Source organism: Macrobrachium nipponense, chromosome 25 (genome assembly GCF_015104395.2).
Source record: "Macrobrachium nipponense isolate FS-2020 chromosome 25, ASM1510439v2, whole genome shotgun sequence".
NCBI lineage: Eukaryota > Metazoa > Arthropoda > Malacostraca > Decapoda > Palaemonidae > Macrobrachium > Macrobrachium nipponense.
Window position 1 is genome coordinate 830,690 of NC_087214.1, and position 27,055 is coordinate 857,744.

Sequence of the window (27,055 nt, forward strand, 5' to 3'; positions counted from 1 at the left end):
TTGACCTACACAAACCCCAAAACAAAAAACACTCAAAACACATGTACGTACTTACCAATCACTTCTTGACACACTCAGGGCGAGGAGCTGTACTGTCCACTGGATACGGCCGTCATAACACACAACCAACAACAAAGACAACAACCAAGAACCACAACCTCACAACAACAACCAAGGAACACAACCACAACTCAACAACAAAGCAAACAACAAGGCAACAACACAAACAACAACACAATAACCACAACAAAAGACCATGGCACAAACAATCACTAACACAAAAAAACAACACACGCACACCCACTAACACCACCAAGAAATCACAACAGCTCACCAACAACAACCCTCAACCATAACCCATACCAACCACAACTACTCACATATAACTCAACAAAACTCACAAGCACAACAAATCCAACAGCACAGGCACAACAACTCCAAAGCAAATAACATCAACCTTAATAACAACCAACAACAAATCAACAACACACAACCTAAAAGACATTCAATGCCTTCAATAGATTGCTGCCGACGCTACTGACTCTCACCAGCTCTCACCAAAGACTGCCTGAAAACTCAGAACTCTAACAGCTAACTCCAGCTGCACCAGCAGACACCCAGAACTAACCAACAACCAATTCAGTCGTTAACCATCCAACCACCAATTTTTTTTTTCTCTCTCTCTCTCTCTCTCTCTCAGACACAGACGTTGTCAAATGGAACTCCATAACTCCTCCATATTTCCTCCCCCGTTGCATTTGACAACGTCTCCTTACACTCACAACACCCATGGATACTCGGACGCAGGCACCCTGGATCTTGTTTGGGGGCCCTCGTACACACTCTCGGTCACACTGCCATCAACTTCTCCCAGACCACTTCCAGTCAGACTACCATTACCATCTCCCTCACTACCATCCTCCCAAATCCCATTCACTATCTCATCTACCCCTTCTAATTCTTGTCCAAATCTCTCTCGTAACTCTGCCACCAAATCACTTACCTCATTTACACTCCTGCCAAAATCCCAAAGAGACTCATTCATACTGCCAACTACATCCTTACCACCTGATTCCCTTCCTGGTGAAACTTCACTAAACCCTGACAATTCAAACCCACACACACTATATGTACTATTCCTCCCCTCAAAGTCATCCGTATTACATGTCTTATCCACCATTTTTACCCTGACACTAACCCCTCTATCATGTTTCTCCCTTTCATTCCCTTTCCTTATCTTCTTCCGCTTCCTTCCATACTCAACCAACACCAACTGCCGATCTACCAGACCCATTTGCTCACTGATGCTCGGCTCACATTTATTCACTTTCAACCACTCACTCGTCACATTCTCCTGAACATACTGTCGCATACTAGAGGACCCACCCAACTGAATACCCTTAACACCTAGTTTCCCGAATTCCCAACCTGACTCATCCTCTTTTGCCAACACACATTCACCATGACCTTCCATTCCACATTCAACACACTTCGCACGCGGCTCCTTACACATCCTAGCATAATGCCCGTTCTTCCCGCAGTTGCCGCAAACCACGTTCATACGGGTACCCCGACATTCACTAGCTATGTGCCCTAACTGTCCACACCTATAACATTTAATACCCCTATCTTTCTTACACTCACTCACTAAATGCCCCGTTTGCCTACACCCAAAGCATGCTCCTAACGCTCGCCAACATTCATTCTTCCTGTGCCCTGGCTTACCACATCTATAACACTGCTGCCCTCGTTCACAACTAACTGACCCTACTCTTCCAACACTCGCACTCCTATCTCTTTTAGGGCTAACTACACTCACATTACTTGCCCTAATGCTCCTATCCACCACTTGCTCTGCCATTCACCTCAGCCCTTCCAAAACTGCCTCCCCATAGCTTTTAAACTCTGGTAAAACCTCAGCTACTTCATTCCTAACACTAAAACTCCTACTCTCTCTCATACACCTATCCAACTCGTAATCTTCTATTATTTGCAAAATGTCGTTCCACGTCAACCTTTCATTCGTCCATTGCCTTTTCTCCTCATTTTTCTTATTTATAAACTTGTATACGCTCTCTGGTACAGTTGCCAACAGCTTTCGCACTAGCTCCTTACTCTCATTTATCCCTTTGTCCCCAAACTTTTTCCTGGCTAATGTTTCTAACCTACAGACATACATTGACAACGTCTCACCAACATTCATTCTTACCTCTTCAAAATCTTGCTTTCTCCTATATCTAACGCTACTCTTTATCCTCTTTGCCTGTTCTACAATCCTAGTTTTCACACTCTCATACGGCACATTCCCTACACTCATCAGTACCCCATACATATTCAACAAAAATTCCATCAAAAAGCTACCTAACTCTCTTGTCCAGACTCTTGTTATCCCCATACTTGGCCTCACAATACTTCTCATATTCCTTAAAAAAGTCCCCTATGTCCTTACTACCATATTCCTCGTGTTGAGCACATTGGGGTACCTCTCTCATATACACAGCCTTTCGTACTTCCTGCTCACTTTCACTCTCACTTTCGCTACTTCCATTCTGACCTCTTTCCCTCTTCCGAATACAGCGAGTCAACTTCCACACTCCTGATTACACTCTTCTTACCCTTCTTTCTACCAAGCTGGTTCCACTCACCACTATCTAAATCACTCTTAGCCCTTCCCCATTGTATTCAGTCTTAGTCTCATCCTGTCCCTGTCCGTCACCCTTACTAACCTTCTTTTCCTTAGTCTTCTTTTCCTCAGCCCCCTTCTTATTCTTGTCCTCGGGTTTATCCTTATCCTGTGTCTTCCTCTTCTTTCCCTTACCTATCACAACCAAATCACCTTCGTCACTTGTACTCTCATCCACTTGCTCTTTCACTTTCTTTACCACTCCTGGCCCGTCACAAGACCCAGTAGGCCTACCTCCTACAGCTCCCTCTCCCTTGAATCCCTTCATCATTCCCTGCATCATCTCTTGCACTGCATTCATCATTACCCCGAATTTTTCGTCCATTTTCTTAACCATTCTCTCTTCTGCTCCTTTCACCTCTTCTTTCATTTCCACTTTTGCACTCCTTAGCATTCCTCTCATTTCCTCTAACTCGCTCTTCAGCTTCTCACACTCTACCCTCAACCTCTCATTCTCCACTTCCAATCTTTCCTTAGCTTCTCTCGCCAACCGTAACTCCTCCTTCAGCCTCTCCACCTCCTTTAACCCTTCCATCCTCACTTTCTCCACCAATCACACAACTCACTACCCCAATCGTCCTGCAGCTGTGGCGGGATTACAAGCTTAAAAGCGAGTGGGCAAATCACACCCCCCCACACATAAACCTAATCAATCCAGCTGCCAAACTCACCCTCAGTCACACTTTCCTCTTTACACTACTGAATACACGCAGGACAATTGACCTACACAAACCCCAAAACAAAAAGCTCTCAAAACACATGTACTTACCAATCACTCCTTGACACACTCGGGGCGAGGAGCTGTACTGTCCACTGGATACAGCCGTCATAACACACAACCTACAAAAATAACAACCGAGAACCACAACCCCACAACTCAACAACAACACAACCACCAAGGACCACAACCCAACAACACAACTACCAAGGAACACAACCACAACTCAACAACACAGCAAACAACCAAGGAACAACCATAACCCAACAACAAACAAGGAATACAACCACAACAAAAGACCACTGCACAAACAATCACTAAAACAAAAAGGAAACGCACACACCCACTAACAACACCAAGAAATCACAACAGCTCACCAACAACAACCCTCAACCATAACCACAACAACTCACATATAACTTAACAAAACTCACAAGCACAACAAATCCAAAGCAAATAACATCAATCTTAATAACAACCAATAACAAATCAACAACACACAACCTAAATGACTTTCAATGCCTTCAATAGATTGCTGCCGACACTACTGACTCTAACCAGCTCTCACCAAAGACTGACCAAAGACTGCCTGAAAACTCAGAACTCTAACAGCTAACTCCAGCTGCACCAGCATACACCCAGAACTCACCAACAGCCAATTCAGTCGTTAACCATCCAACCTACAATTACCCTCTAGGACACAAAGACGTTGTCAAATGGAACTCCATAACATGTCTAAAATTAAAGTTGCTTCTTGTAAAATGATGATAGGTATGTAACAGCTGAAGTAACTTACAGATTCATCTGTCAATTTTTCCTTGGCAATGGGATGCCACCTCTTAATTTTCCAGTTCAAAATGGGACAGACTTCCTCTTTTGTTATTCTTTAGGGATCTTTGCTCATTCCTTTTGGAAAGTAACATGAAATTTATGGCCAACGACAAAGCTTTTAGTCAGATGGGATGCTTCCTTGCCTGTAGCCTTGTTCAGGAAACAAGGTGTTGCTGGTGAAACCTCAGGTTTTTGATGGCCCCATCTGTTTCTTCCAATTGGGGGTCTAGAATATGGCTTCCAATGTCTTTGTGGAAGTGTCATTACTACTATTCAGTGGTAATCTGTCATCAAATACTGTACTGTTGCTTCCCATCGTATCCTCAAAGTCAACTGTTACTGTTCCAAAATTCCCACTTAGTCCTTTTATAATCATGGCATCTGAAAACCTTTCTTAATCTTTTTTTTTTCATTTTTTTCTTTGTAGCATAAATACATTAGGAATTTTTGTTACCCATGAATTTTACGATAGTCATAAATATTAACTCACAAACCCTGTTTAATATTGAATACATACACTTTACATGTAACTTTAGGTATAACATTTACCTTTTTTACTAACACTATTTCTAATAACTATTTGAAAACTTGGTGGAAAAAAAAATATACATACATACAAAAGAAATGTTTACTTCCAAAATGAAGCAAATGTTTGATTAGTGTAATATAATACCAATCATCCTGGTTGGTGAGTATGTCGATACGTATGTATTTAAGTGAATTAAATCTTACCACTAGAGGGGCTTGCGGTCTGAAGTTTTCCTAAACACCCAAGCTTGATACAGACCTAAAAGAAAAACAAAGGAATAAAAAAGCTGCTGAAAGTCATTATTTAACATTGTTTTTTCACACTGAGCTAAATAAAAGTATAAATTTCTTTTGCCAAACAAAACTTGTGTAAATACTGTTAGACATTTCAGCATTTATAATTCATTGCCATAAATCAGAAAATAACAGTTTGTCGGAAATTGTATTTTTCCTTACTATACAAATCTGAGGTCCTTTAACAATAGGAAGGTACTTAGCGGCAGCTGAACCGGTCGTAAGCTTCGAACAAGGGGGTTTGGTAGTTAGCTACTTGTCCAGCAGCTGGCGGTCAGCTCGACTGCGAGGAGAGGAGTCACTTTTTGCTTTAGGCCCAGGAAATGCAGAGTGAGGGGTGGCATGAGGTGGGAATATATGTAAAGGACCTCAGGTTTGTATAGTTAGGAAAAATACAATTTCCGACAAATTGTTATTTGTTCCGATACGTATACAAACCCTCAGTCCTTTAATAATAGGAAGACTCACTTCTTGGTGGGTGGAATCTGAGTCTTACGAACAGACTGGTGTTCATCCTACCTTGGATTCCCTCCCTGGTCGTAAGAGCAGAAGGAGGGATCCTAGCCTCTGCCCAGCTAATTGGGGTGTGCACCGCAGGATCAGTGGTCAGACTTCTGGACCAGACTTATAAGAGGGAGGCAAGCGTACCTCTTATAAATAGCAAAAGGCAAGAACTAGTTCCTACTTCAAGAGCCAAAATGAAGTCATGGGTTTGTCTCTTGCTGGCTTCCACTCCCCCCCCTTGTTGGGGAGTGGTGGATACACACTCCTATCCCTACTGAAAGGGATAGGATGGAGCTCGGTTGTTTAGCTTACCTGCATCGGCCTCCTGTTCAGCGTAGTGATGACAGCGGCCCTCTGCCCACAGGTAGAGGAGAAGAACGAAGGAGGAAGAGAAGCCAGTCACACTCTCTTTCACTCATCCATTCATGCAGTCACACAAGGATGCGATGCTGTTCTGTCCACTCGGGTGCTGGGTAGACTAAACAACTTGTTAAACAGCCACCACGGGTCCCAAGGAAAAAGTGTCCAAGGACCTGTGGGTGATATCCCAAAGGTAGAATGAAGTGAAGGTGGTCTGGTTGGCCCAAACCCCTGCCTTCAGAACCTGCACCATGGAGAAGTTCTTGCGGAACGCAAGGGTTCGACCAATATGGTATTTTCATTAAAAAATAAGTTTTTAAATATACTTACCTGGTAGTATATATATATATACTATATAGCTTTATCCCGGCGATTCGTTGCGCGCACGGCAGAAATTCAAAATTCGCGGCAATCGCCGATAGATGGTCAGGTGATCATACCTGTGCTCCCTCTACCCAGGTACTTGGAACCATTCCCATTTGTCCTCAGAAATTCCATGCCCCTGTTCTGAGGGGAGGAGGGAGGGACCTTTTATATATGTAACTACCAGGTAAGTATATTTAAAAACTTATTTTATAATGAAAATACCATTTTTAAATATCTAACTTCCCTGGTAGTTACATATATATAGCTGATTGACACAATTGGTGGTGGGTTAGAGAACCGCAACACCGTTGGGAATTTGTATAATTATTAATCGCTATATATTAGCTGTACCAATAATCTGGTTCCTACCTGATAAGGAGGCTGGCTTCATAGTTTTCCTGCCTCATTCGCCTGCATTCCTTGAGAGAACTAACGATCCACCCAGGGGGCTGTAGAAAGTCTCTGTGGCGCTGTCACACGGTCCTCGACCTTAACATGACTAGACCACCACCCTTGCTATCCTGGCATAGCCATGGACAATGAGCTGACCACCTGACCCACTAACACACTAAAAACACACTCCATAAAACCTAACTTAGACTTGCACCCCAGACCGTGGAAGGTTGCAACAACCTTCACAGACAACCTGTGAGATCAAGTTCAAGAAAATGCAAGGGTATAAACAAGGTTATAGGTTAGAGGCAGTAGTACCTTCTCCAACTACGGCGCCAGAGGCAACGTACGAACCCAGGGAACAACAATCCTCATATTGGGTCTGTACCTCTTTTAGGTAACAATCTGCGAAGATTGACTTGCTTCGCCAGAATGTCAATTCCAAAATCGATTTCATAGACTTGTGTCTATAAGCCATCGAAGTCGCCACAGCTCTTACTTCGTGGGCTTTACTTTGAGGATTAGGAAGCTTTTCTCGTCACAGTTCTGGTGAGCTTCCCTTATTAAATCCTTGATAAAGAACGCCAGTGCATTCTTTGACAAGGGTAACGAAGGTTTCTTCACCGATCACCAGAGGTTGTCTGCCTGTCCTCTCATGTTTTTGGTCCTCTGCAGATAAAATTTTAGGGCCCTCACTGGACAAAGACCTCTCTCCTTTTCCTGTCCTACTAAATGAGCTAACCCCGGTACGGTAAAGGATCTGGGCCATGGCTGAGAAGGATTCTCGTTCTTGGCGAGAAAACCTAGTTGCAGCGAGCAGACTGCATTCTCTCCATTGAAGCCTACATTTTGCTAAAAGCTTGCAATTCTCCTATCCTCTTGGCTGTTGCCAACGCAACCAGGAGTAGGGTCTTCTTAGTGAGATCCTTCCACGAAGCCTTGTCGAGAGGTTCAACCCTGCTCGAGGTTAAAAACATCAGGACTACATCCAAATTCCAAGAGGGGGTTGGGTTGTCCTTCCTCTTAACTGTCTCAAAGGACCTTATGAGGTCCGAGAGATCCTTGTCTCCCAACACGTCAATATCTCTGTGGCAGAAGACGGAAGCTAGCATGCTGCAGTATCCCTTGATGGTTGATACTGCTAGTTTCTCTTGGGTTCTTAAGTGTAACAGAAAATCTGCCAGTTGAGTTAGAGAGGTACTGGAAGAGGAAATGTTAACTCTGCACCATTCCCTGAACACGGCCCACTTTGACTGGTACACCTTGATTGTGGACGTCCTCCCCGCTCTCGCGATTGCTCTTGCAGCTTCCCTCGAAAAGCCCATCGCTCTTGCCAGTTTTTCGATAGTCGAAAGGCAGTTAGATTGAGAGCGAGGAGATTTAGATGGTATCTCTCTATATGTGGCTGTCTGAGTAGATCGTTCCGACAAGGTAACGATCTGGGGGTGTCTACTAGCCACTCCATCACTTCTGTGATCCAGGGTCTCATGGGCCAAAACGGAGCAGAGTCATGCGGGCGTTGTTTGACTCCCTGAACTTCTTCATGACTCTGTCTAGGATCTTGAATGGGTGGAAGGCGTACGTGTCTAGTCCTTCCCAATCCATGAGGAAGGCGTCCACTGCCACTGCTTCCTGGTCTGGGACTGGAGAGCAGTAAACAGGTAACCTCTTTGTTCTCTGCGTCGCAAAGAGGTCTATTGATGGTTCTCCCCACAGATTCCAAAGCCTGCTGCACACCTCGTGATGTAGGGTCCATTCTGTCGTGAGAACCTGTCTTCCTCTGCTGAGAAGATCCGCTCTGACATTCTTCTCTCCTTCTATGAAGTGGGTTATCAGAGTTATATTGTTCGCTTTTGCCCACAGCTGGAGATCTTTTGCTGCCTCGTAAAGGGAATCCGAACGAGTGCCTCCCTGTTTCCTGATGTAGGCCAACGCTGTGGTGTTGTCTGCGTTGACCTGTACTAAATTGTTCTGGACCTCCTCCTGGAAGTGTAATAGCGCTAGATGAATGGCCACCAGTTCCTTCACGTTTATATGCCAGTTCTTCTGATGGTCTTCCCATAGACCCAAGATCTCGCCCTTCCCCACGTCCGATGCGTCTGAATACAACACTAGGTAGGGGTTCTTCTGTTGAAGTTCGAAGCCTTCTTGTAGTTTGTTGGGGTCGTCCCACCAACTCAACTGATTCCCGATTCCCAGAGGGATCGGAATCCACGTCTCTAGGTCTTGGTCTCTTGTCCAATATCTTGACAGATGGAACTGAAGTGGACGTAGATGTAGTCTTCCCAGGGAGACGAATTGCTCGATCGAGGAGAGGGTCCCCAGCAGACTCATCCATTCCCTCGCCGAGCAGGTCCATCTCCCTAGAAAGAGCTTCACCTTTTTTAAGCATTCTAGAATGCGTTTCGGGGCTGGAAAAGCCCGAAAAACCACTGACTGAATCCTCATCCCCAGGTAGATGATGTCTTGTGAAGGCGTCAGCTGTGATTTGGCAAGATTTACTACCAGTCCCAGCTGTTGCATCATAGTCATTGTCACTTGTAGATCCTCCAGACACTTTTCTTGCGACCTGGCTCTAATTAGCCAGTCGTCCAGGTACATTGATATTTGTACCCCTTTCAGATGTAACCAGAGAGCCACGTTCGATATCACTCATGTGAAAACGTAGGGAGCCGTGCTTAGTCCAAAACAAAGTGCTCTGAACTGATATGTTGTAGCGTGATGTACAAACCTCAGATATTTCCTGTAGTTCGGGTGAATTGGGACGTGAAAATATGCGTCCTGCAGGTCTATCGACACCATCCAGTCTCCTTGTCTGGTGCCTGTTAGGACTGACGCAGATGTCTCCATGGCAAACTTGACTTTGCTCACGTACTTGTTCAGTGGACTTACGTCCAGAACGGGTCTCCAACCCCCCTAAGTTCTTGGGTACCAGAAATAGTCTGTTGTAAAATCCCTCTGATGAGGGGTCCTCTACCACTTCTACTGCTGCTTTTGACAGCATCTGGTTTACCTGCTCTTGAAGAGCTGCTGCTTTGCTCCCCGAGTATGTAGCTGTCAACTCTAACGGCTCTAGCGAAAGAGGAGGCTTCCTTAGGAAGGGGATTTTGTATCCTTCCTTCAGTACTTCGACTGTCCAGTCGTCCGCTCCCCTTTGGCTCCACTCTTGCCAGTAGTGGGATAACCTGGCTCCCACTTGTGTCTGGAGGTTATTGTGTTCACTTTTTGGGTTTCGGTTGCTGTTTGGGGTTTTTACGAGGTTGTCCTCCAGCAGCCATTCTATGGCTTCCTCACAAAAGGGCTGACGCGTGGGAGGAGCTTCCGTCTCCTTCCTGGCAAAAAAGTTTGCCGGAAGAACTTTCCTCGTAGTCCTTGTAATCAGATCTTGCATTGCTTGTTGCGCAAGAGCTGCCGATAAGTCCTTCACTAGCTCTGAAGGGAAGAGCTGTTTGGTCAAGGGAGCATACAAGAGCTCTGCTCTCTGAGCGAGAGTCACCCCTGACGACAGGAAAGAACACAGCATAGCTCTTTTCTTAATAATACCTGCTGTGAAAAGGGCTGTGAGTTCAACCGTCCGTCCCTCACAGCTTTATCGAGACAGGCAATAAGGTGCATTTGCATCTTGCTCTTCTTGTCCGTAACATCTGCGAGGGCTCTGAGAGTCCAGTCCATCAAGCTGAAGACTTCAATTGTCCTGAAGACGCCTTTCAGCAAGTGGTCTATTTCCGATGTGGACCACATAACTTTGGCCTTAGTCATGGCTGTTCTACGCGAGGCGTCTACGAGTCTGGAGAAGTCCCATTGGGAGGAGGCAGGAACTCCCAAGCCGAGAGCCTCCCCAGTCTCGTACCACACACTAGATCTAGAAGCCAATCTCGTCGGGGGGAAGGAAAAGGTTGTCCTTCCCTGTTCCTTTTTCTTCAAAATCCATTAGTTTAGCGTCGAAAAAGCCCTCTTCACCAACCTGGCTAAAACTGTCTTGAAGGAGGAAGACTTCTGGGGTCTACCCTTCATAAACTGCTAGGGCGGGCTCCGAGGTACAGCCTGCTGAAAATAATTCAGGTATAAGTTCGCCAATACCGCAAGTAATCTTTTTAGATCCGCCGCATGAAGAGTTTCTTGCGTCTCCTCCTCTGAGATATCTTCCAAAGTATTGGGGATTTCCGATGTCGAACGAGTGGGGGAATCACGCGCATCGTCCTGCTTGTGTGCGTCATGCATGCGTCCAGCATGCTGCGAGGGAGCGTCACGATCCTTGTCACCTCCCGTCACGCGTCCAGCTTGCTGCGAGGGAGCGTCTATGAGCGCTGCAACTTGCAGCGAGTCCGCGTCTCGCTGGCTGTTAGCGTCTTATCCTCTTCCTGGGTCTGTTGACGTCCTTAGGTTCCTTCTTGCGTGCATCCTCTCTTAGTCCTTGCGACTTGTAAACGTCAAACAGAGACGTAATGGACTGCTGAAGCTCTGACAAGAACGCTGCTTGCGGTGCCTCTTGCTGCTGCTGAGGAACAATGGAGATGGCATTGCACGTACGTCTACAGCTTCGGAGACTCTAGCTGGGGTCTTCTGGCGAAGAGGTGGTGACGTCCCTTGTGACACCTCCCAATCCGGGAGAGGGGGAGAAGCGTGAACTGACGTAATGTGCATGTCTTCTTCCTCCGAAGAGCTATGCGTCCTACACCTCTGTTTAGGAGCGGATGTGTTGTCCTCCTCCGACAGGAATCTCTCCGGAGAGTTCCAATTGCTACAAAAGGGTTGCTGGAACGAAAAGGGGGACCTGCGTCTCTTGGACGTCTCGATTCTTGAGGTTGTCGCCAACCGCGTCTGGGTCTTGCGTAGTCCAAGGATGACGAACACTTCCTCATCTCGCCTTTCCTGCGGCGAGGGGGAGCGTCCTGGGATGCGGCAACAGGATCGCTCAAGGGGACGTCGCTCGCTGTTCAACATCTCTCACCTCCCTTAGCCTGTCGACGTTCCTTCTCCCAAGGGTTGGGGAGCATGGAAGAGGTCTAGGGCTAGGAGCATGACAGACATGAATGGACGCACCCTCCACTGCACTAGCACTGCCCCCGAACTTGCGATGCAAACCACGCACTGCCCCCCACATCACTTCCCTATCCGAAGTAAGGGATTGCACTTTAACACCCAAGGCAGGAATAACAGCCATAATATCCTTAATAGTAGGCTCACTTACCTCCGACTCCGCAGGTGGGTCTGGTACTACTACCTAGGGCTAGGATCAGGAATATTAGTATTAGACAAGTTAGAAAGGACTTGACTATCAGAAGACCTAGCTGACAGAACACTCGAAGATCTAGCTCTCCTAATTCTGTCCTTTTCCAATCGCCTCACATAGCGATCATACTCTCTCCACTCTCTCTCCGACAAACTTCCACACTCATTACATCTGCTATCAAATGTACACATATGCCCTCTGCATTTCTTACATATTGTGTGGGGATCAAGAGCAGCTTTTGGAAGCTGGGTCTTGCACCCCTTCACACACATTCTAACAACAGAGTCAGCCATCTTGAAAATCCAGAAAACAAGTTAAAATAAATTGTACAAGTTGGAAACCAACAAAATCTATCTTATCCGTGTGAAAAAGAAATCAAGGAAAATCCAATATCAGCGAAAGCCATCAACCAAAAAACCAAGCAATGGGTACTTCACCAATTTGTAGTCAAAGCAAACCCAAACAAAGTAGAACGAATTTCCAATGTGTTGCTAGAACGGCAGCAGGGAATTTCTGAGGACAAATGGGAAGGTTCCAAGTACCTGGGTAGAGGGAGCACAGGTATGATCACCTGACCATCTATCAGCGATTGCCGCGAATTTTGAATTTCTACCGTGCGCGCGATGAATCGGCGGGATAAAGCTATATATATGTAACTACCAGGGAAGTTAGATATTTAAAAACCTCTGACTTCGTGGGCTCTCGGACGAAGGGTACGGGTGTAGTCACTACCATCCGTGTCGTACGCCCTCCTGATCACCTCATGCAGCCAGAAAGAAAGTGTGTTCTTGGAAACTTCTTTCTTGGTAACCCCGGTGCTAACGAAGAGGCGTCGACCCTCAGGCCTGAGGTGCCGAGTTCTCTTCAGATAGCGCCGTAGCGCCCTCACAGGATAAAGCAGCATCTCATCCACATCATTATCGGTGAAATCCTTCAGGGAGGGGATTGTGAAGGACTTGACCGGTCATCAGGGACCGAAGGATTCTGCTCAGTCTTCGCTACTGTTACGAACCGAGAGAGAGGTCTGCTCCAAGTTCGTTATAATGATAAACAAAAGGAATTCAACACCAACAGCTGAAACTGGGGATACGAATATAGAAAGAAACACTAACACAACAAAGTTTTATTTACAAGCTTACTAACAAAGATAAATGCAGAATGGTGTCTCTTATTTACATAAAACTGGCAAAATCTTACAATGCGTGAACTGGGGAAGAAGTGAGGTAGTTCAAATACTTGCTGGCCAGTTTTGTGACTCGTAGCGATGGCTTCACAAAGGAGAACGGTGGAACTTTAGTCGTCTTCTTGACTCCGTACTGTGGAAGGTAATGTCTATTCCTGATACTCAAAGGGCAGGAACTCCTCGAAATCTCTAGTAGAAAGTTTCTTCTCTCAAGGCTTGCTCAACGTCGAAAATATCTCGGTCGTCCACTCCTGACGACGACTTGACCAGAATTCAACCAACTCTCGAGCGCCTTTTTCTCTCTGATCCTTCGTCGGTTCTTTCTTCTCTTATCACGCTCTGATGATCTCTGATCTCTGCTGCTGAGTCCTCACTGATAATCTGATCTGTGGCTCTTACTGATGACCTCTTACTCTGTGACTAACTGATGATCTCTGCTGCTGATCTCTCACTGATAATCTGATCTGTGGCTCTTACTGATGATCTTCTCCCTTCTCCTACTTTGTCAGTCGTATTTATACGGCAATCTGGGGGGCGGGGCTACCAGCGAGCGTTACAGGCTCCCGAGATTACCGGAACTTCTTAGAAGAATCTAGACGAGGTATTGCATCAGAAATCGCAGCATTTCTCATGTCACATCGGCGCCTGTCAAGTTCCACAATACTCCTGCCGATTCTAGAACCATCATGAGAGCAGGCGCTTCCAATACATGCGCGAAAACATCCGTGCTGCAGAACTTTTCGAAGATGCATTTTCCTTTCCATTAACACGTAATTCTTTGCTATGAAGCAATTACCATTACATGTCCCCCCAAAAAAAGAAAAAAATGAAAACAACTGATTTTATTTTTTTCTAAAGAGAAACAAGAATTAAACAGCAGGGGAACAATTCTGCATAAAGCTTTAATACTTCTCCATTCACTCAACCACTCGTGCCAAAATAGAAAACGCTCATTAGGCTACTCATTCTGGAAAAATCTCCAGAGGCTACCTGCTATAACATCATCCTTCTCTCTTACTTTTTCCATTTTCTGAACTCTGCTTAAAACTTTGAAATACTAAAACACCTCTCGCATTTTCTCAAAACTAATTTCTCTCAGTAACACTGTCTCATCAAACACTGGCGGTGGCCAAGGTATGGGGCGTTCTTTATAATTCTGAGGCAATTTTACATTCATTGACTTTGCTCTACTCTTACCCATATTTATTACATAATGTACATTTCCCCTCCAATCTAACACTGAAAAAGGGCCTTCGAACTTATAAGGTAAAGCGGAACCTTCTTTCTGGACTAGTACTAAAACTTTATCTCTTACACGGAAATTTGTCTCTTTCGCTCTAAGATCATGTTTCCGTTTAGTCCCCCCTTGACTCCTGTTCTCCTTCGCTAGTTGCCAACCATCTCTTAAATTGTTTTTATAATACTCAAGATTAGTTATGTAATCTTCTCTACCCTTACTTCTAGACAAAGGTCCGACCATATTGATGTATAAATACATTCTCAAAATATTCACCTACTGAAGGAATATTACACAACGGAACTCTGGGAATTATTTGAATCAGTTTCCTGGCAATTTGATATTCATGACAGCTTAAAACATACCTCTTCACATCACTTCTCATTTTAGGCCAAAAGTATGCCCCTACTAATAGACCTGAAAGTTTTATTTACTCCTAAATGTCCTTGCTCATCATGTGCTAACTTCAAAACTAGCTCACGAAGCTTCCTAGGAACCACTATTTGTTCAGTGATTTCCCCTTTACTACCTGACTTAGGACTAACATAACGACACAAAACTCTGTCCTTTAAACAAAAGGTTTCCTTACACACATCATCGAGATCATCATCCAACTCACATTAAAAAATTCGGGTTAAGTGTCTCATTCTCTCTCTGAAACTTGACTACCTCATCCTTACCCAAAATATTAGAGCCTAATTCATCACCGTAACTAGTACTAGATACCGGTAAATTTCCTACGTTACTCTCGACAGCTACACCTTCCGTTTGGCTATCACTGTCAACATCAATAGAGTCCGGTCTCTCAGCCACACTCATGCCAAGATCGACCTCTCCACCTCTATCACATTCGTTCGAATCCGCGAACTCATTCAAGTTTGAATCCACGAACTTACTCTCATTTGAATCCACGAACTTACTCTCGTTCGAATCCACGAACTCTCACTCGTTTGAATCCACGAACTCAACACTCGTTCGAATCCACGAACAAATTATGACGGTAGTCTATGTCTGTATCTCAACCCGACCTAGTTACTACCATTTCAGGCCCTGGAATATCCCTCACAACAGGATTCACATTCTTGGATAAAGCTAAGTCCTTACCGATAATAATGTTAACGCCATCAACGGGCAAACTGTCCACAACTGCAAGTTTTACTTCTCCTGACACTACCTGACTTTGTAAGTTCAACTTCAATAAAAGACAAAGAACACAAGTGTTAGGAAATCCACCTAACATGACTTTAGCTTCCACATTGATTTCTGCCCTGTTCGGCACACACACTCTCCTAATCAGTGAGACAGCAGCTCCTGTGTCTCGAAGCAAGACCACCTCTCTCGAATCTACTCCTCCAAGAGAGGAAACTACGCCTTCTGACAGAAATTCACCAAAAATTTTCCTAGTTTCTCTCATCACATCATTCCTACTTGACGAAAGGTTAACTAGAGACACTGGTTTCTTAACATCTTTCCTTTCTACTGCACAATTTCTTGCTAATTGCCCTTTCCCATTACATTGGAAACAAGTTAATTCTGAGCCACTAGATGCCATCTTACTCTTACAAACCTTAGACGTATGACCAGGTTTTCCACAGGTATAACAGGAATATAGTCACTTTTACTTGCATTGCTAATACTAGGACTGAAACCTTTACTGCTTTGTACTTTACCAGACGAAGGATCATTTCGTTTCTTACTAACACTCAAATTATGAGTTAGACTATATTCGTCAGCTAACCTAGTTGCTCCTGCGAAAGATACTTCTCACCTATCTTCTATATAAAGTTTAATCTCAGGGGATACATTATCTTTGAACAACACTAAGTTCTTCAAACTATCAAAATCCTCAACTTTAGCAGAAGTTAACCAATCAAAAACAGCCTTTCTGACTTCTTACCGTATTCTACATACGTAATATTCTCATCCTTTCTCAAACTTCTAAATTTCTTACGGTACGCCTCCGGTACTAACCTGTACGCGCTAAGAACAGTTTCTTTCACAATATCATAATCATCACTTTCCTCCTTAGACATGCAACTATACACAGTAAGTGCCCTACCACTCAAAACTGACTATAAATATAAAGTCCACATTTCTTTAGGAGAACCTACTCGTTCCATTAACTTCTCAAAACACATGAAATATGTCGGAACATCTTCCTCATCAAACTTTGGTACCAATTTCAACACTGCACTCATACCTAACGTATCAGCTTCGTTTTCGTTCTCGCCTGTCCGACTGTTACGAGTACTTTCCCTTAACCGAGTAATTTCCAACTTGTGCATACGTTCTTTCTGTCTTTCTTCCTGTTCATGCATATGCTCTTTCTCTCTCTCTTCCTGCTGCATTACCAACATTTCTCTCTCTTGCTGCATTTTCATTGCTTCTATCTCTTGCTGCATTTTCATTGCTTCTCTCTCTTTCTCTTGCTGCTTTTTCCTTACTTCTCTCTCAGCCGCTCTTTCATCTCTCTCATACTTTTCTCTTTCTTCTCAACATACTCACGGAGATCATTCCCCTCTAGACCCAGAAGCTTACCAGACTCAATAAACTCTTTCACCATCTAACTCATCCTGGTTCTTTCTACATTCTCCCTGTTTCAAACTGTTAAAGTGCTGGATATATTCTAAGCAAGGTCGCCACAATGTTATGAACTGAGAGAGAGGTCCACTCCAAGTTCGTTATAATGATAAACAAAAGGAATTCAACACCAACAGTTGAAACTGGGGATACGAATATAGAAAGAAACACTAACACAACAAAGGTTTATTTATAAGCTTACTAACAAAGATAAATGCAGAATGGCATCTCCTATTTACATAAAACAGGCAAAATCTTACACTGCGTGAACTGGGGAAGAAGTGAGGTAGTTCAAATACTTGCTGGCCAGTTTTGCAACTCGAAGCGATGGCTTCACAAAGGAGAATGGTGGAACTTTAGTCGTCTTCTTGACTCCGTACTGCGGAAGGCAATGTCTATTCTTGATACTCGAAGGGAAGTAACTCCTCGAAATCTCTAGTAGAAAGTTTCTTCTCTCAAGGCTTGCTCAACGTTGAAAATATCTCGGTCGTCCACTCCTGACGACGACTTGACCAGAATTCAACCAACTCTCGAGCGCCTTTTTCTCTCTGATCCTTCGTCGGTTCTTCTTCTCTTATCACGCTCTGATGATCTCTGATCTCTGCTGCTGAGTCCTCACTGATAATCTGATCTGTGGCTCTTACTGATGATCTCTTACTCTGTGACTAACTGATGATCTATGCTACTGATCTCTCACTGATAATCTGATCTGTGGCTCTTACTGATTATCTTCTCCCTTCTCCTACTTCGTCAGTCGTATTTATACAGCAATCTGGGGGCTGGGGCTACCAGCGAGCGTCACAGGCTCCCGAGATTACCGGAACTTCTTAGAAGAATCTAGACGAGGTATTGCATCAGAAATCACGGCGTTTCTCACATCACGTCGGCGGCTGTCAAGTTCCACAAAACTCCTGCCGATTCTAGAACCATCAAGAGAACAGGCGCTTCCAACACAAGCGTGAAAGCATCCGTGCTGCAGAACTTCTCGAAGATGCGTTTTCCTTTTCTTTAACACGTAATTCTTTGCTATGAAGCGATTACCTTACAGCTACGTAGTTCGGGATGAAATCGAGCGTCACGGATCCCTATCCCCTTGAATGCTTGACGTCGAAGGAAAGATCATGAAGTTCCCCTACTCTCTTCGCCGATGCCAGGGCCAGCAGGAAGAGGGTCTTGAGGGTCAGACTCTCGGAGTGGCTCGAAGGGTCTGCGAGTCAAACTCATAAGGACGAGAATCACATCCCACCCCAGGGGCCTGAGTTCTCTGGGTGGACAAGACCTCTCGAAGCTCTTCATCAGGAGGGAGATCTCGAAAGAAGAGGAGATATCCACACCTCACAGTTTAAGGACTAGGACCAGGGCGGCTCTGTATCCTTCAACTGCAGAGACGGAGAGGAGCTTCTCTCGGCGAAGAAAGACGAGGAAATCCGCTACCTGCTGAAGAGTAGCTCTGAGAGGAGAGAGACCCCGTCCACGACACCAACCACAGAAGACGGACCACTTTCCCTGGTACACAGCTGCAGAGGACTGTCTGAGGTATCCAACCATCTCTGTTGCTGCGCTGCGAGAAAAGCCTCTCGCTTGCAAGAGATGGTGGATAACAGCCAGCCGTGAAGATACAGGGACTCGACGGACTGGTGGTACCATTCTACGTGTGGCTGGCACAGGAGGTTGTGCCAGGAGGGGAATCTCTCTCGGCGCTTCAGCAAGCAGAGCCAGCAGGTCCGGGTACCAAGCCGTTTGGGCGCCACCAGGATCATCCGAAGGTTCACGGTGATCAGCGCCCTGCTGATCACTTTGCGAATCAGACAGAACGGGGGAAAGGGGTAGACAAAGAGGTTGTCCCACGGATGTTGAAGAGCGTCCTCTGCAGCTGCCTATGGGTCCAGCACAGCACAACTGAGTAGAAAACATGGAGTTTTCTGTTGTGCCGGGCGGCGAACAGATCCACGACTGGACGCCCCCACAGGTTGAAGAGCCTTTCCACCACGTCTGGATGAAGGGACCATTCGGTTCCTATCACCAGATCCCGACGGCTGAGCTTGTCGGCTACCACATTCCTCTTGCCTGGAATGTAGCGGGCCGGCAGCTCTACTGAGTGTGCCACGGCCCACTCGTGCACCTGCAATGTCAACTGATGCAGCGGGAGGGACACTAGGCCCCCCTGCTTGTTGACGTACGCCACTACCGTGGTGGTGTTGCTCATCAACACCACCGCGTGTCCCACCAGACGGTCCCGGAACTCTTGGAGAGCGAGGAACGCTGCCATGAGCTCCAGGATGTTGATGTGAAGGTGCCTGTCGTGATGGTCCCACACGACTGCAGTCAGCAACTCCTCCAGGTGTGTGCCCCATCCCTTGGAGGATGCATCTGAGAACAGCAACATCTGCGGGGGTGTGTGTGTGTGTGTGTGTGTGTGTGTGTGTGTGTGTGTGCGCGAAGAGGCACTCCTCTTACGAGGTTCCCGTTGTCCAGCCAATCTCGTCCAGCCAATCTCGTCCTGCCTCACCTCCTCCGTGAGGGACACGGGGAAGAAGGGAGGGTCTCTTACCTGTGACCAACACTCCTTTGACAGGTGACTGATCACGACCTGCCACTGCTGAGCTGGTTGCTCCTGTAGAGACAGGAACTGTTTTGCTGCCTCCCTGAACCTGCTGATCCGCAAATCTGCAGGGAAGACTCGCCCTGCTACCGTGTTGATCAGCATGCCTAGGTACTTCATCCTCTGCTTGGGCTCGAGGTCTGACTTCTCGTAATGCACTATGATCCCCAGGTCGCTGCAGAATTTGAGGAGTCGATATCTGTCCTGCAGCAACTGCGAGCGGGAGCTTGCCAGGACTAACCAATCATCGAGATACCTCAGAAGACGTATCCCTACCAAGTGGGCCCAAGCCGACACCAGCATGAACACCTGTGGGGCGGTTGAGAGACCGAAACAAAGTGCCCTGAATTGGTACACCGTCCCGTCGAGGATGAAGTGGAGGTACTTCCTGGAGGATTGATGGATGGGTATCTGGAAATACGCGTCCTTCAGATCCACTGAAAGCATGAAGTCGTTCTCCCTAATGGAATCGAGCACTGAACACACTGTTTCCATCGTGAACCAAGTCTGGCGAACGAATCGGTTCAAGGGAGAGAGATCTATCACCGGTCGCCAGCCCCCCGAGGACTTCTCCACCAGGAAAAGTTGACTGTAGAAGTCTGGCGACTGATCCCATACGATCTCCACAGCACGTTTGCTCAGCATGGCTTCTACTTCCTGCCGAAGCGTCACGTCCTTGGTCAAGCCAGGAACGTAGGTTTGCAGATGGACCGGGTTGGAGGTGAGGGGTGGCCGAGACTCGAAGGGTGGTAAATATCCCTCCCGAAGGACGTTCACTATCCAGGTCTCCGCACTGTAGCGCTGCCATGTTGCCCAATGGCTCGTCAGGCACCCCCCTCATTCCTGGCAGCAGGTGAGGGGAACACTGTCCCTAGCGTTTACCTCCTCTCTTCGACTTCTTCCCAGATCCTCCTCGAGAGAAGGACTGGGAGGAGGGCTGGTTGCGATCACTCCTTACAGCAGAAGTCGAAGGCAGAGTCGCTCCTATCGGCTTCGACGAGGCGATCGTCTTGGCCGCAGAGGAAGCGCTAGCTAAACTCTTGGGCTTAGCCGCAGTCGTCCGAGGTTGCCCAGCCACCTTGGAGACTGCCTGGTAGACGAGACGGTCACTGTCGTCAGTGCGCTGCTGTTCCACCGCAGCGTCCACCATCTCTCTGGGGAAGAGAGAGGAGGAACTCCGCACTGGTCCGTTGCGAAGACCCAGGGCCGCCTCACGCCCAGCTGCCCTGGTCACTCGGGTGAGAACAGCGTCTCTATGCCGGAGAACCAGATTGGCCCACAGGCTAGATGTCTGGTGGGCCAGGTAGGCGATGGCCCTACCTCCAGACTGGCAGAGTCTCACAAAAGCCGGGTCCCCTTCAGGAGTGATGTTCCCCAAGGAGGCCGCGGCTTTCGACACTGTGAGGGACCACAGGTCGATCCAGGAGACTGCTTGGAATGCTGCCATTGCGGTAGATTCCAAGGCAATTGCCTCTTGCTGCGAGAACCAGAGGTTCTCTGACAGGAGCTGCTGCAGAGACACCCCCGGAGTTAGCCTAGCTAGCTCCGGGTTAACCTGTTTGGGCAGCAGAGGGTCCTCTGAAGGCACGTAGATGCACCTCTGTCGCGGTATAGGTGGAGGAAGGAGCTTGGAGGACCTACCAGACCGAAGCAAACCCTCCTGTCCAGAGACGAAAGCGTCCACTTGGCTCAGTACGCTGTCAGCCAAGGCCGATCGCGGCAGACCCACCGTCGTCCTGGGTTCCTTCTTAGGTTCCCAGAACGACTCCAAACCCGATGTGGGCTCGCAAGGTGGGAGCGGCGATCCTTCCCCGAGGTCGTTGTGCTGATGAATCAGCGCAATAACCTCCTCAAACGACCTCTGGATATCGGGAGTGACTGCATCCTGCGGAGACGGACCGTCAAGCCCGTCCAGCAAGAATGCCTCCCGAGACCTTCCTCCTTCCACAGGAGGAACCACATCAGACCTCTCCTGGTCTCCTCCTGCCACTTGCGCATACGATCTGGTTGGTCCTAGGACTGTGCCAGGTTTGTAGGACGTCGTTGCGGGATCGCAAGAAGCGTGCCCCTCGCGATCACTCCTGATCGCCTCGCTCTTCCCAGTGAAGCCCGAGGAAGTTGAAGGGATCGGAGAGGAAGACCTGACGCTCCCACCCACGCCCACCAGCAGAACCGGTGTGTTGAGGGGGCTGCAGGCGATCACCAACCTGCGGTGGCGATCGAGCTGCAGGCCTGGTCGAGTGGCTGGACCGAGAACAGCGGCGACAGTCCCGAGTGTCAGAAGAGCTGCTGCTGGTCCCCCTCTCCACCCGGTCCCGGTAGGAGCACCAGTCAGGGGACCTGCAGAGTCTGCTGTCACAGTGGGAGCGAGGCCTGTCCTCATGGCGCGTCATGCTGCTTGGACCAGCCGAGGCTGGTTCAGGCGACCGAGGGGACCGCTTCCTCGCCTCAGCCCGCGAGCAGTCTGGAACCGTCGCGTCAACCCTGGGTACCAGCGTCTCGCCGCGAGAGCGATCGCTGGTCTAGTGGGAGTTGCCTGAGCAACCCCCGCCAGTCTTCCGCTCCGTGCCTGGATCCTGGCGCCGAGCGGACTCGGTTGCCTGGGTCTTGGCTGTATGGTCACCCGCAGGTGACCATACACTCGGTAGCTCTCGCAAATGAGAGGGCGAGATGGTATCTGGCGCCGAGGCAGAACCTCTGGCACCAGGCGAGGAGGTACCGGTGTTAGCCGGCACTCCTACGGTCCCCATCTTCTTCTTCCTTGCGGAAGGAGAGACGGGCCCCGATCCCGAAGGAACAGGAGGACCGGCGGAAGTCCCAACCATCCCACCGGAGTGGGATGGACCCTTAGAAGTCTCAGAGCGAGCCTTCTTAGGGGGGGAGGAGGCAACCTTCTTCTTCTTTGGCTGTGGGGCCTTAGAAGTTGAAGGGGAAGCGGCGGCAGACGACGACGAAGAAGACAGTGGACGACACCTTCCTCTTCTTCTTCTTCGTCAGCTTCCTCGGCACCACCGTCAGGTCTTCCATCCAGGACGGAGCCGGGGCAGTTGCCGAAGCAACAGGGCCAGACTGCACCTGTCTGGAAGGACCTGGGGTGGGAGCAGCAACACCACAGGCAGGAACAACGGCGGCAAAACTGGTACCGGAACTGGAGCGGCAGCATACTCAGGAACAGGAGGCAGGACAGGAACCAGCGGCATCCTCTGCACAGGAGGCAGGTCTAGGGGAGAGCTCTTGGGACATCAGAAGTCCGGGGCTGCAGCAGGAGCGGCAAAACCAGGTGGCGGTGTCACAGTGGGCATCATAACCTCCGGCAGCGGCACCTGCACAGCAGCTGTAGGGGTCACCGTGGCTACGTGCTGGGTGTACACTAGGTGCGGCGGAGCAGCATAGCCAGGCATGGACACCATCGTGGTAGTCGTGGTGGTCGGCCTGTGCGTTACCGGCATGGCCCCTCTCGCCAGGTGACTCAGCAGCCCCTGGACCGTCGGTGTCCCTTACAGCCCCAGCGAGTACCAGGCCCGTCCGAGATTGTCCCCCGTGGTAAGCAGATCTGAGGAAGGAAAAGTCGGGTGAATTAGTGGGAGGGTCGCCCCTTGCCGGGGGGGAAGGGGGGGGGGGGGAACAGTTCCCACCCCGAGCGAACGGAGGACCCCGTGTACAACGCTTGACTGACGGATCGAGAGAGGAGAAGAAGCGAGAAACCTCCCCCGAAGGAGAAGGAGCCATACAAGGGAGCTGAGATGGAGGGAGAAAAGAAGAAGACGTGTCCGTAACCAAGGGCTTAGCCGGAAAACCCTCCGATGACTCCTTGGCTTCTTCCACCCCCCCATAGCGCTCCCACTGCTCCTCCGACCAAACCACACAAACATCACGTCTCGGTGTGAGAGCATTCCCGCCCTCTACACAGAGTACAAAACTCATGAGGATCAACCTCAACAGATGATCGGAAGGCCCAACACTTAACGGCCCTCCACACCAGGGCACAATCTGTGGCTGATGGGGGGGGAGGGGGTCTCTCCGACTCTTGGGATTCCATTTCGAATAACAATCACAATACTCACTGTATGACATATAAAAACACACACTTACTTACGTATATCCTTGTACAAATACACACAGTAAGAGACAAAGAATAAAGCCTTCACACAGTGAAGCAAACAAAGCATACGACAAGAAGCGGGCAGAGGCGCGAGCAACACGTCCATCCACCTACGCGGCCGAAAGCAAAGTGACTCCTCTCCTCGCAGTCGAGCTGACCGCCAACTGCCGAACATGTAGTTAACTACCGAACCCCCTTGTTCGAAGCTTACGACCGGTTCAGCTGCTGCTTAGTACCTTCCTATTGTTAAAGGACCGAGGGTTTGTATACGAACGGAACAAACAGTACATATTTAAAAATCTTAGTTATTTAAAAAATTTATATAATAAAATTATCCATTTTGAAATACCAAATTTAACAGCAATTATATTTTCCCTAGCTATACAAACCACTTTCGTTTATATATGGAGTGTCTTCTATCTATGCTGGACCAGCCGTCCTCAAGACAACAAGCATGGTACCCATGTGGAGATGTGGGGATAGGGAATGTCCATTCTCTCCCATTACTGGCCTTATTACCTGTTGGACTGAGAAGTTCTACGAGACAAGAACGGACCCAATGCCCCTAGAGCTGTGAGCTGGTTGGTGGGTCCTTCAATATTTGGGAACTGTAGGTGTTGGAGACAACCTCCTGCTCCTGTAGTCAGCAGGTTACTATCAAAGGCAATTTATGTTTTAGCCAGAATTGTGGGATAAAAGAGCATGAGAGACCATGACCATTTTGAATATCAGATGAGGTATGAAAACAGGTATAACTCATTCTCTTTTTTGGCCAAGGCATGGGAAGAACATTTTCAGAAAAAAAGTTTCAGATGGGTTCGTACAGGGATGTCCTGAGGCTTTTGAGGGGGCCTCATCTCTTAAGGAGAGCAGAACTGTTCAATTGTAGGTGGAACACTCACAAGCACTGCCTGTTACCCTTTAATGGCCAAAAATTTGCTACAGACTGGAGAGGTACTGACTAGAGAATAGCCTCTTCACTGACACCAATCCTAGAGGATGGTCCACTTTCCTTCACAGACATCTGCTGAAGTGTGGAGGGTATAAAATTTCTCGTTCCCGAAGAAAATCCTCTCACAGAAGTGTCGCTGGTTAACCTCCACCCATGAAAATGTAGTGAGTGCACTGCTTGATGATAGCTTTCCTGGCTGCGTGGGAAGTGGTTGAAGCACAGATCAGCAAGTTCACCTCGGCCTCAATGCCATGGGGAAACTCTGACCAAGGTGGCCTGACTGATGGTCTCGCTTTTATTAAAAATCTAGTCATCTTACAATTGTTCCCTATACACTACTTGGGCATGCAGACCACAAACTAGAGCAATGGAGTTGGATGTTAAGACCTTCGGAGGGAGGAACCCCTTTCAGTTAATGCCTTGCAGAATTTGAGGGCTGAGCTGAACTTGCATGTAAAAGTCAAATGAATGGGGAAAAAGAAATAGCTAAGACTTCGGGAACTAAGCTATACTTGAATACAGTAGTTAGGTTAGGGGGAAAATGCACTAGTGGTTTTCATGGGTATCTATGAAAAACATCTTTGATCATTCACTTTATATATAAACCATTATCAAATAAGACTAATAGCTATAGTGACAAAAGTAAACTGCTTACATAGGTTAGGCATAAATCTGATTGGGTGAGCCATTATTGAGATTGATTTGCACTGCAGCACAACTGAACCTGATTGGTACAGATTCAAGAGATTCTGTGAGATCTGTGTCATGCCCAAGCCCAGGAAGGACAGTTGGAAAAGACTAAACATTTCAGCTCAAGAAGGAGCATTGGGCAAATAACAAATACATAAGCAGCAAGGGAAAATGACAAATTTTAAAAACTTGGATTTTTCATAACTAACAAACCTGCGGTCTTAATATCAGGATAAATCTTCAAGCCCCAGATGGAAACCGGTCAACAAAATTCGATAGAATTGGATAAGCAAGGAACTGGTGGCATCTGTCCTCTGTCACGGGATAGGCAGAGCAACTCAGAACTGATACAAACTGCCTTACTATCTTGAAGGATGCTCCTAATACAGTATTTCAGGAACAGTTGCAAACTAACTTTTAAATTCAATGTTTCCACCTTTCCTTAATACTTAGCCAATTATAGTGTATCCAAAATAGAGAACTATGCCACAAACTTACAAATCTTTAATTTATGCCTAGGAGGGCAAATTAACGAGAGATTTCTTAATCTTGACTTCCAAACCTTGTTGCCACCCTGATCTACTAACAGGTTAGAGTGGATAAACAGTTTCTTATCAATATATAATTCAATCCTTTTACTCAATGTTCAAAAGTATACATCTTGAGATGTTTAAACAACTATAACTACTGTAAAAGCAATGAACATAACTTATGAAGTATTAAAAAATATGCAAGAAACACATTATACTCACAAATTGCCTCCCACTCTGACTTGGAAAGTGTTCTAATTGAGGGAGCTCCACTACTGCTGCTAAGATGCTGCTGTGCATGGCTGTATTCCCCATCTGTGTCAGATGCCTGTTCTCTCGTGGGATATACCTGTAACCAGTCAGGTACATAGTAAAATGTTGATTTGAGATACTAATTGGTAACGTTTCAAGATTGGCTCAAAATTAAAATCTAATTAAAAAAAATTAAAGTGGTGTGACCACAATAAATCTAGATACAGGACTTTCAAGACTAAAAATTAAACTATCAAGGGGTCATCCATAATCAAATACTGATATATTTTATAATATAGCTAAGAGTATAGTTGATAATTCAACCATGATCAATTTGGCTAGAAATAAAACCGCCTAGAGATAAAGCAATCCAAATATGACAATTTGTCCAAAATTGCATTTTTCCTAACTATACAAACCTGAGGTCCTTTTACAATAGGAAGGTAACTAGCGGCAGCTGGACGGTCGTAAGCTTCGAACAAGGGAGTTCGGTAGTTAACTGCTTGTCCGACAGTGCGTGCGCCGCGCGACCGGGAGGTGAAGAATCACTTTTGCTTTAGGCCTAGGCAAAAAACACAGAGTGAGGGGTGGCATGAGGTGGGACTATATGCAAAAGGACCTCAGGTTTGTAGTTAGGAAAAATGCAATTATGGACAAATTGTCATTTGTTCCGGTACGATATACAAACCTTTCGGTCCTTTTACAATAGGAAGAATCACTTCTTGGTGGGAGGAATCCGAGTCTTTTGAGAACAGACTGGTGTTCGCCCAACCTTGGATTGCCTCCCTGGTCGTAAGAGTGAGGGAAGTATCCTAGCCTCTGCCCAATTGATCGGGGTATGTACCAAGTAATAAGAGAGAGGCAAGCGTATCTCTTAAAAATGATATTGTTATGATACAATAAAGTTTGTTCATACTTACCTGGCAGATATATATATAGCTGTATTTTCTGAAGTCCGACAGAATTTAAAAAACTTCCGACACACGCAGTGGTCGGCCAGGAGGTTAGTACCCATTC

General features: G+C 47.0%; 1 protein-coding gene across 1 annotated transcript; it reads right to left on the minus strand.

Annotated features, from left to right (window-relative positions):
• Positions 1 to 684: 684 nt before the first annotated feature.
• LOC135199247 (uncharacterized) lies at positions 685 to 26,168 on the minus strand. The gene is made up of 2 exons (XM_064227132.1): positions 26,009 to 26,168; positions 685 to 5,019 (listed from the first exon to the last, which is right to left on the minus strand). The coding sequence occupies exon 2, from the start codon at positions 1,859 to 1,861 to the stop codon at positions 779 to 781; it is 1,083 nt and encodes a 360-aa protein (XP_064083202.1). The 5' UTR covers positions 1,862 to 5,019; positions 26,009 to 26,168; the 3' UTR covers positions 685 to 778.
• Positions 26,169 to 27,055: the final 887 nt, after the last annotated feature.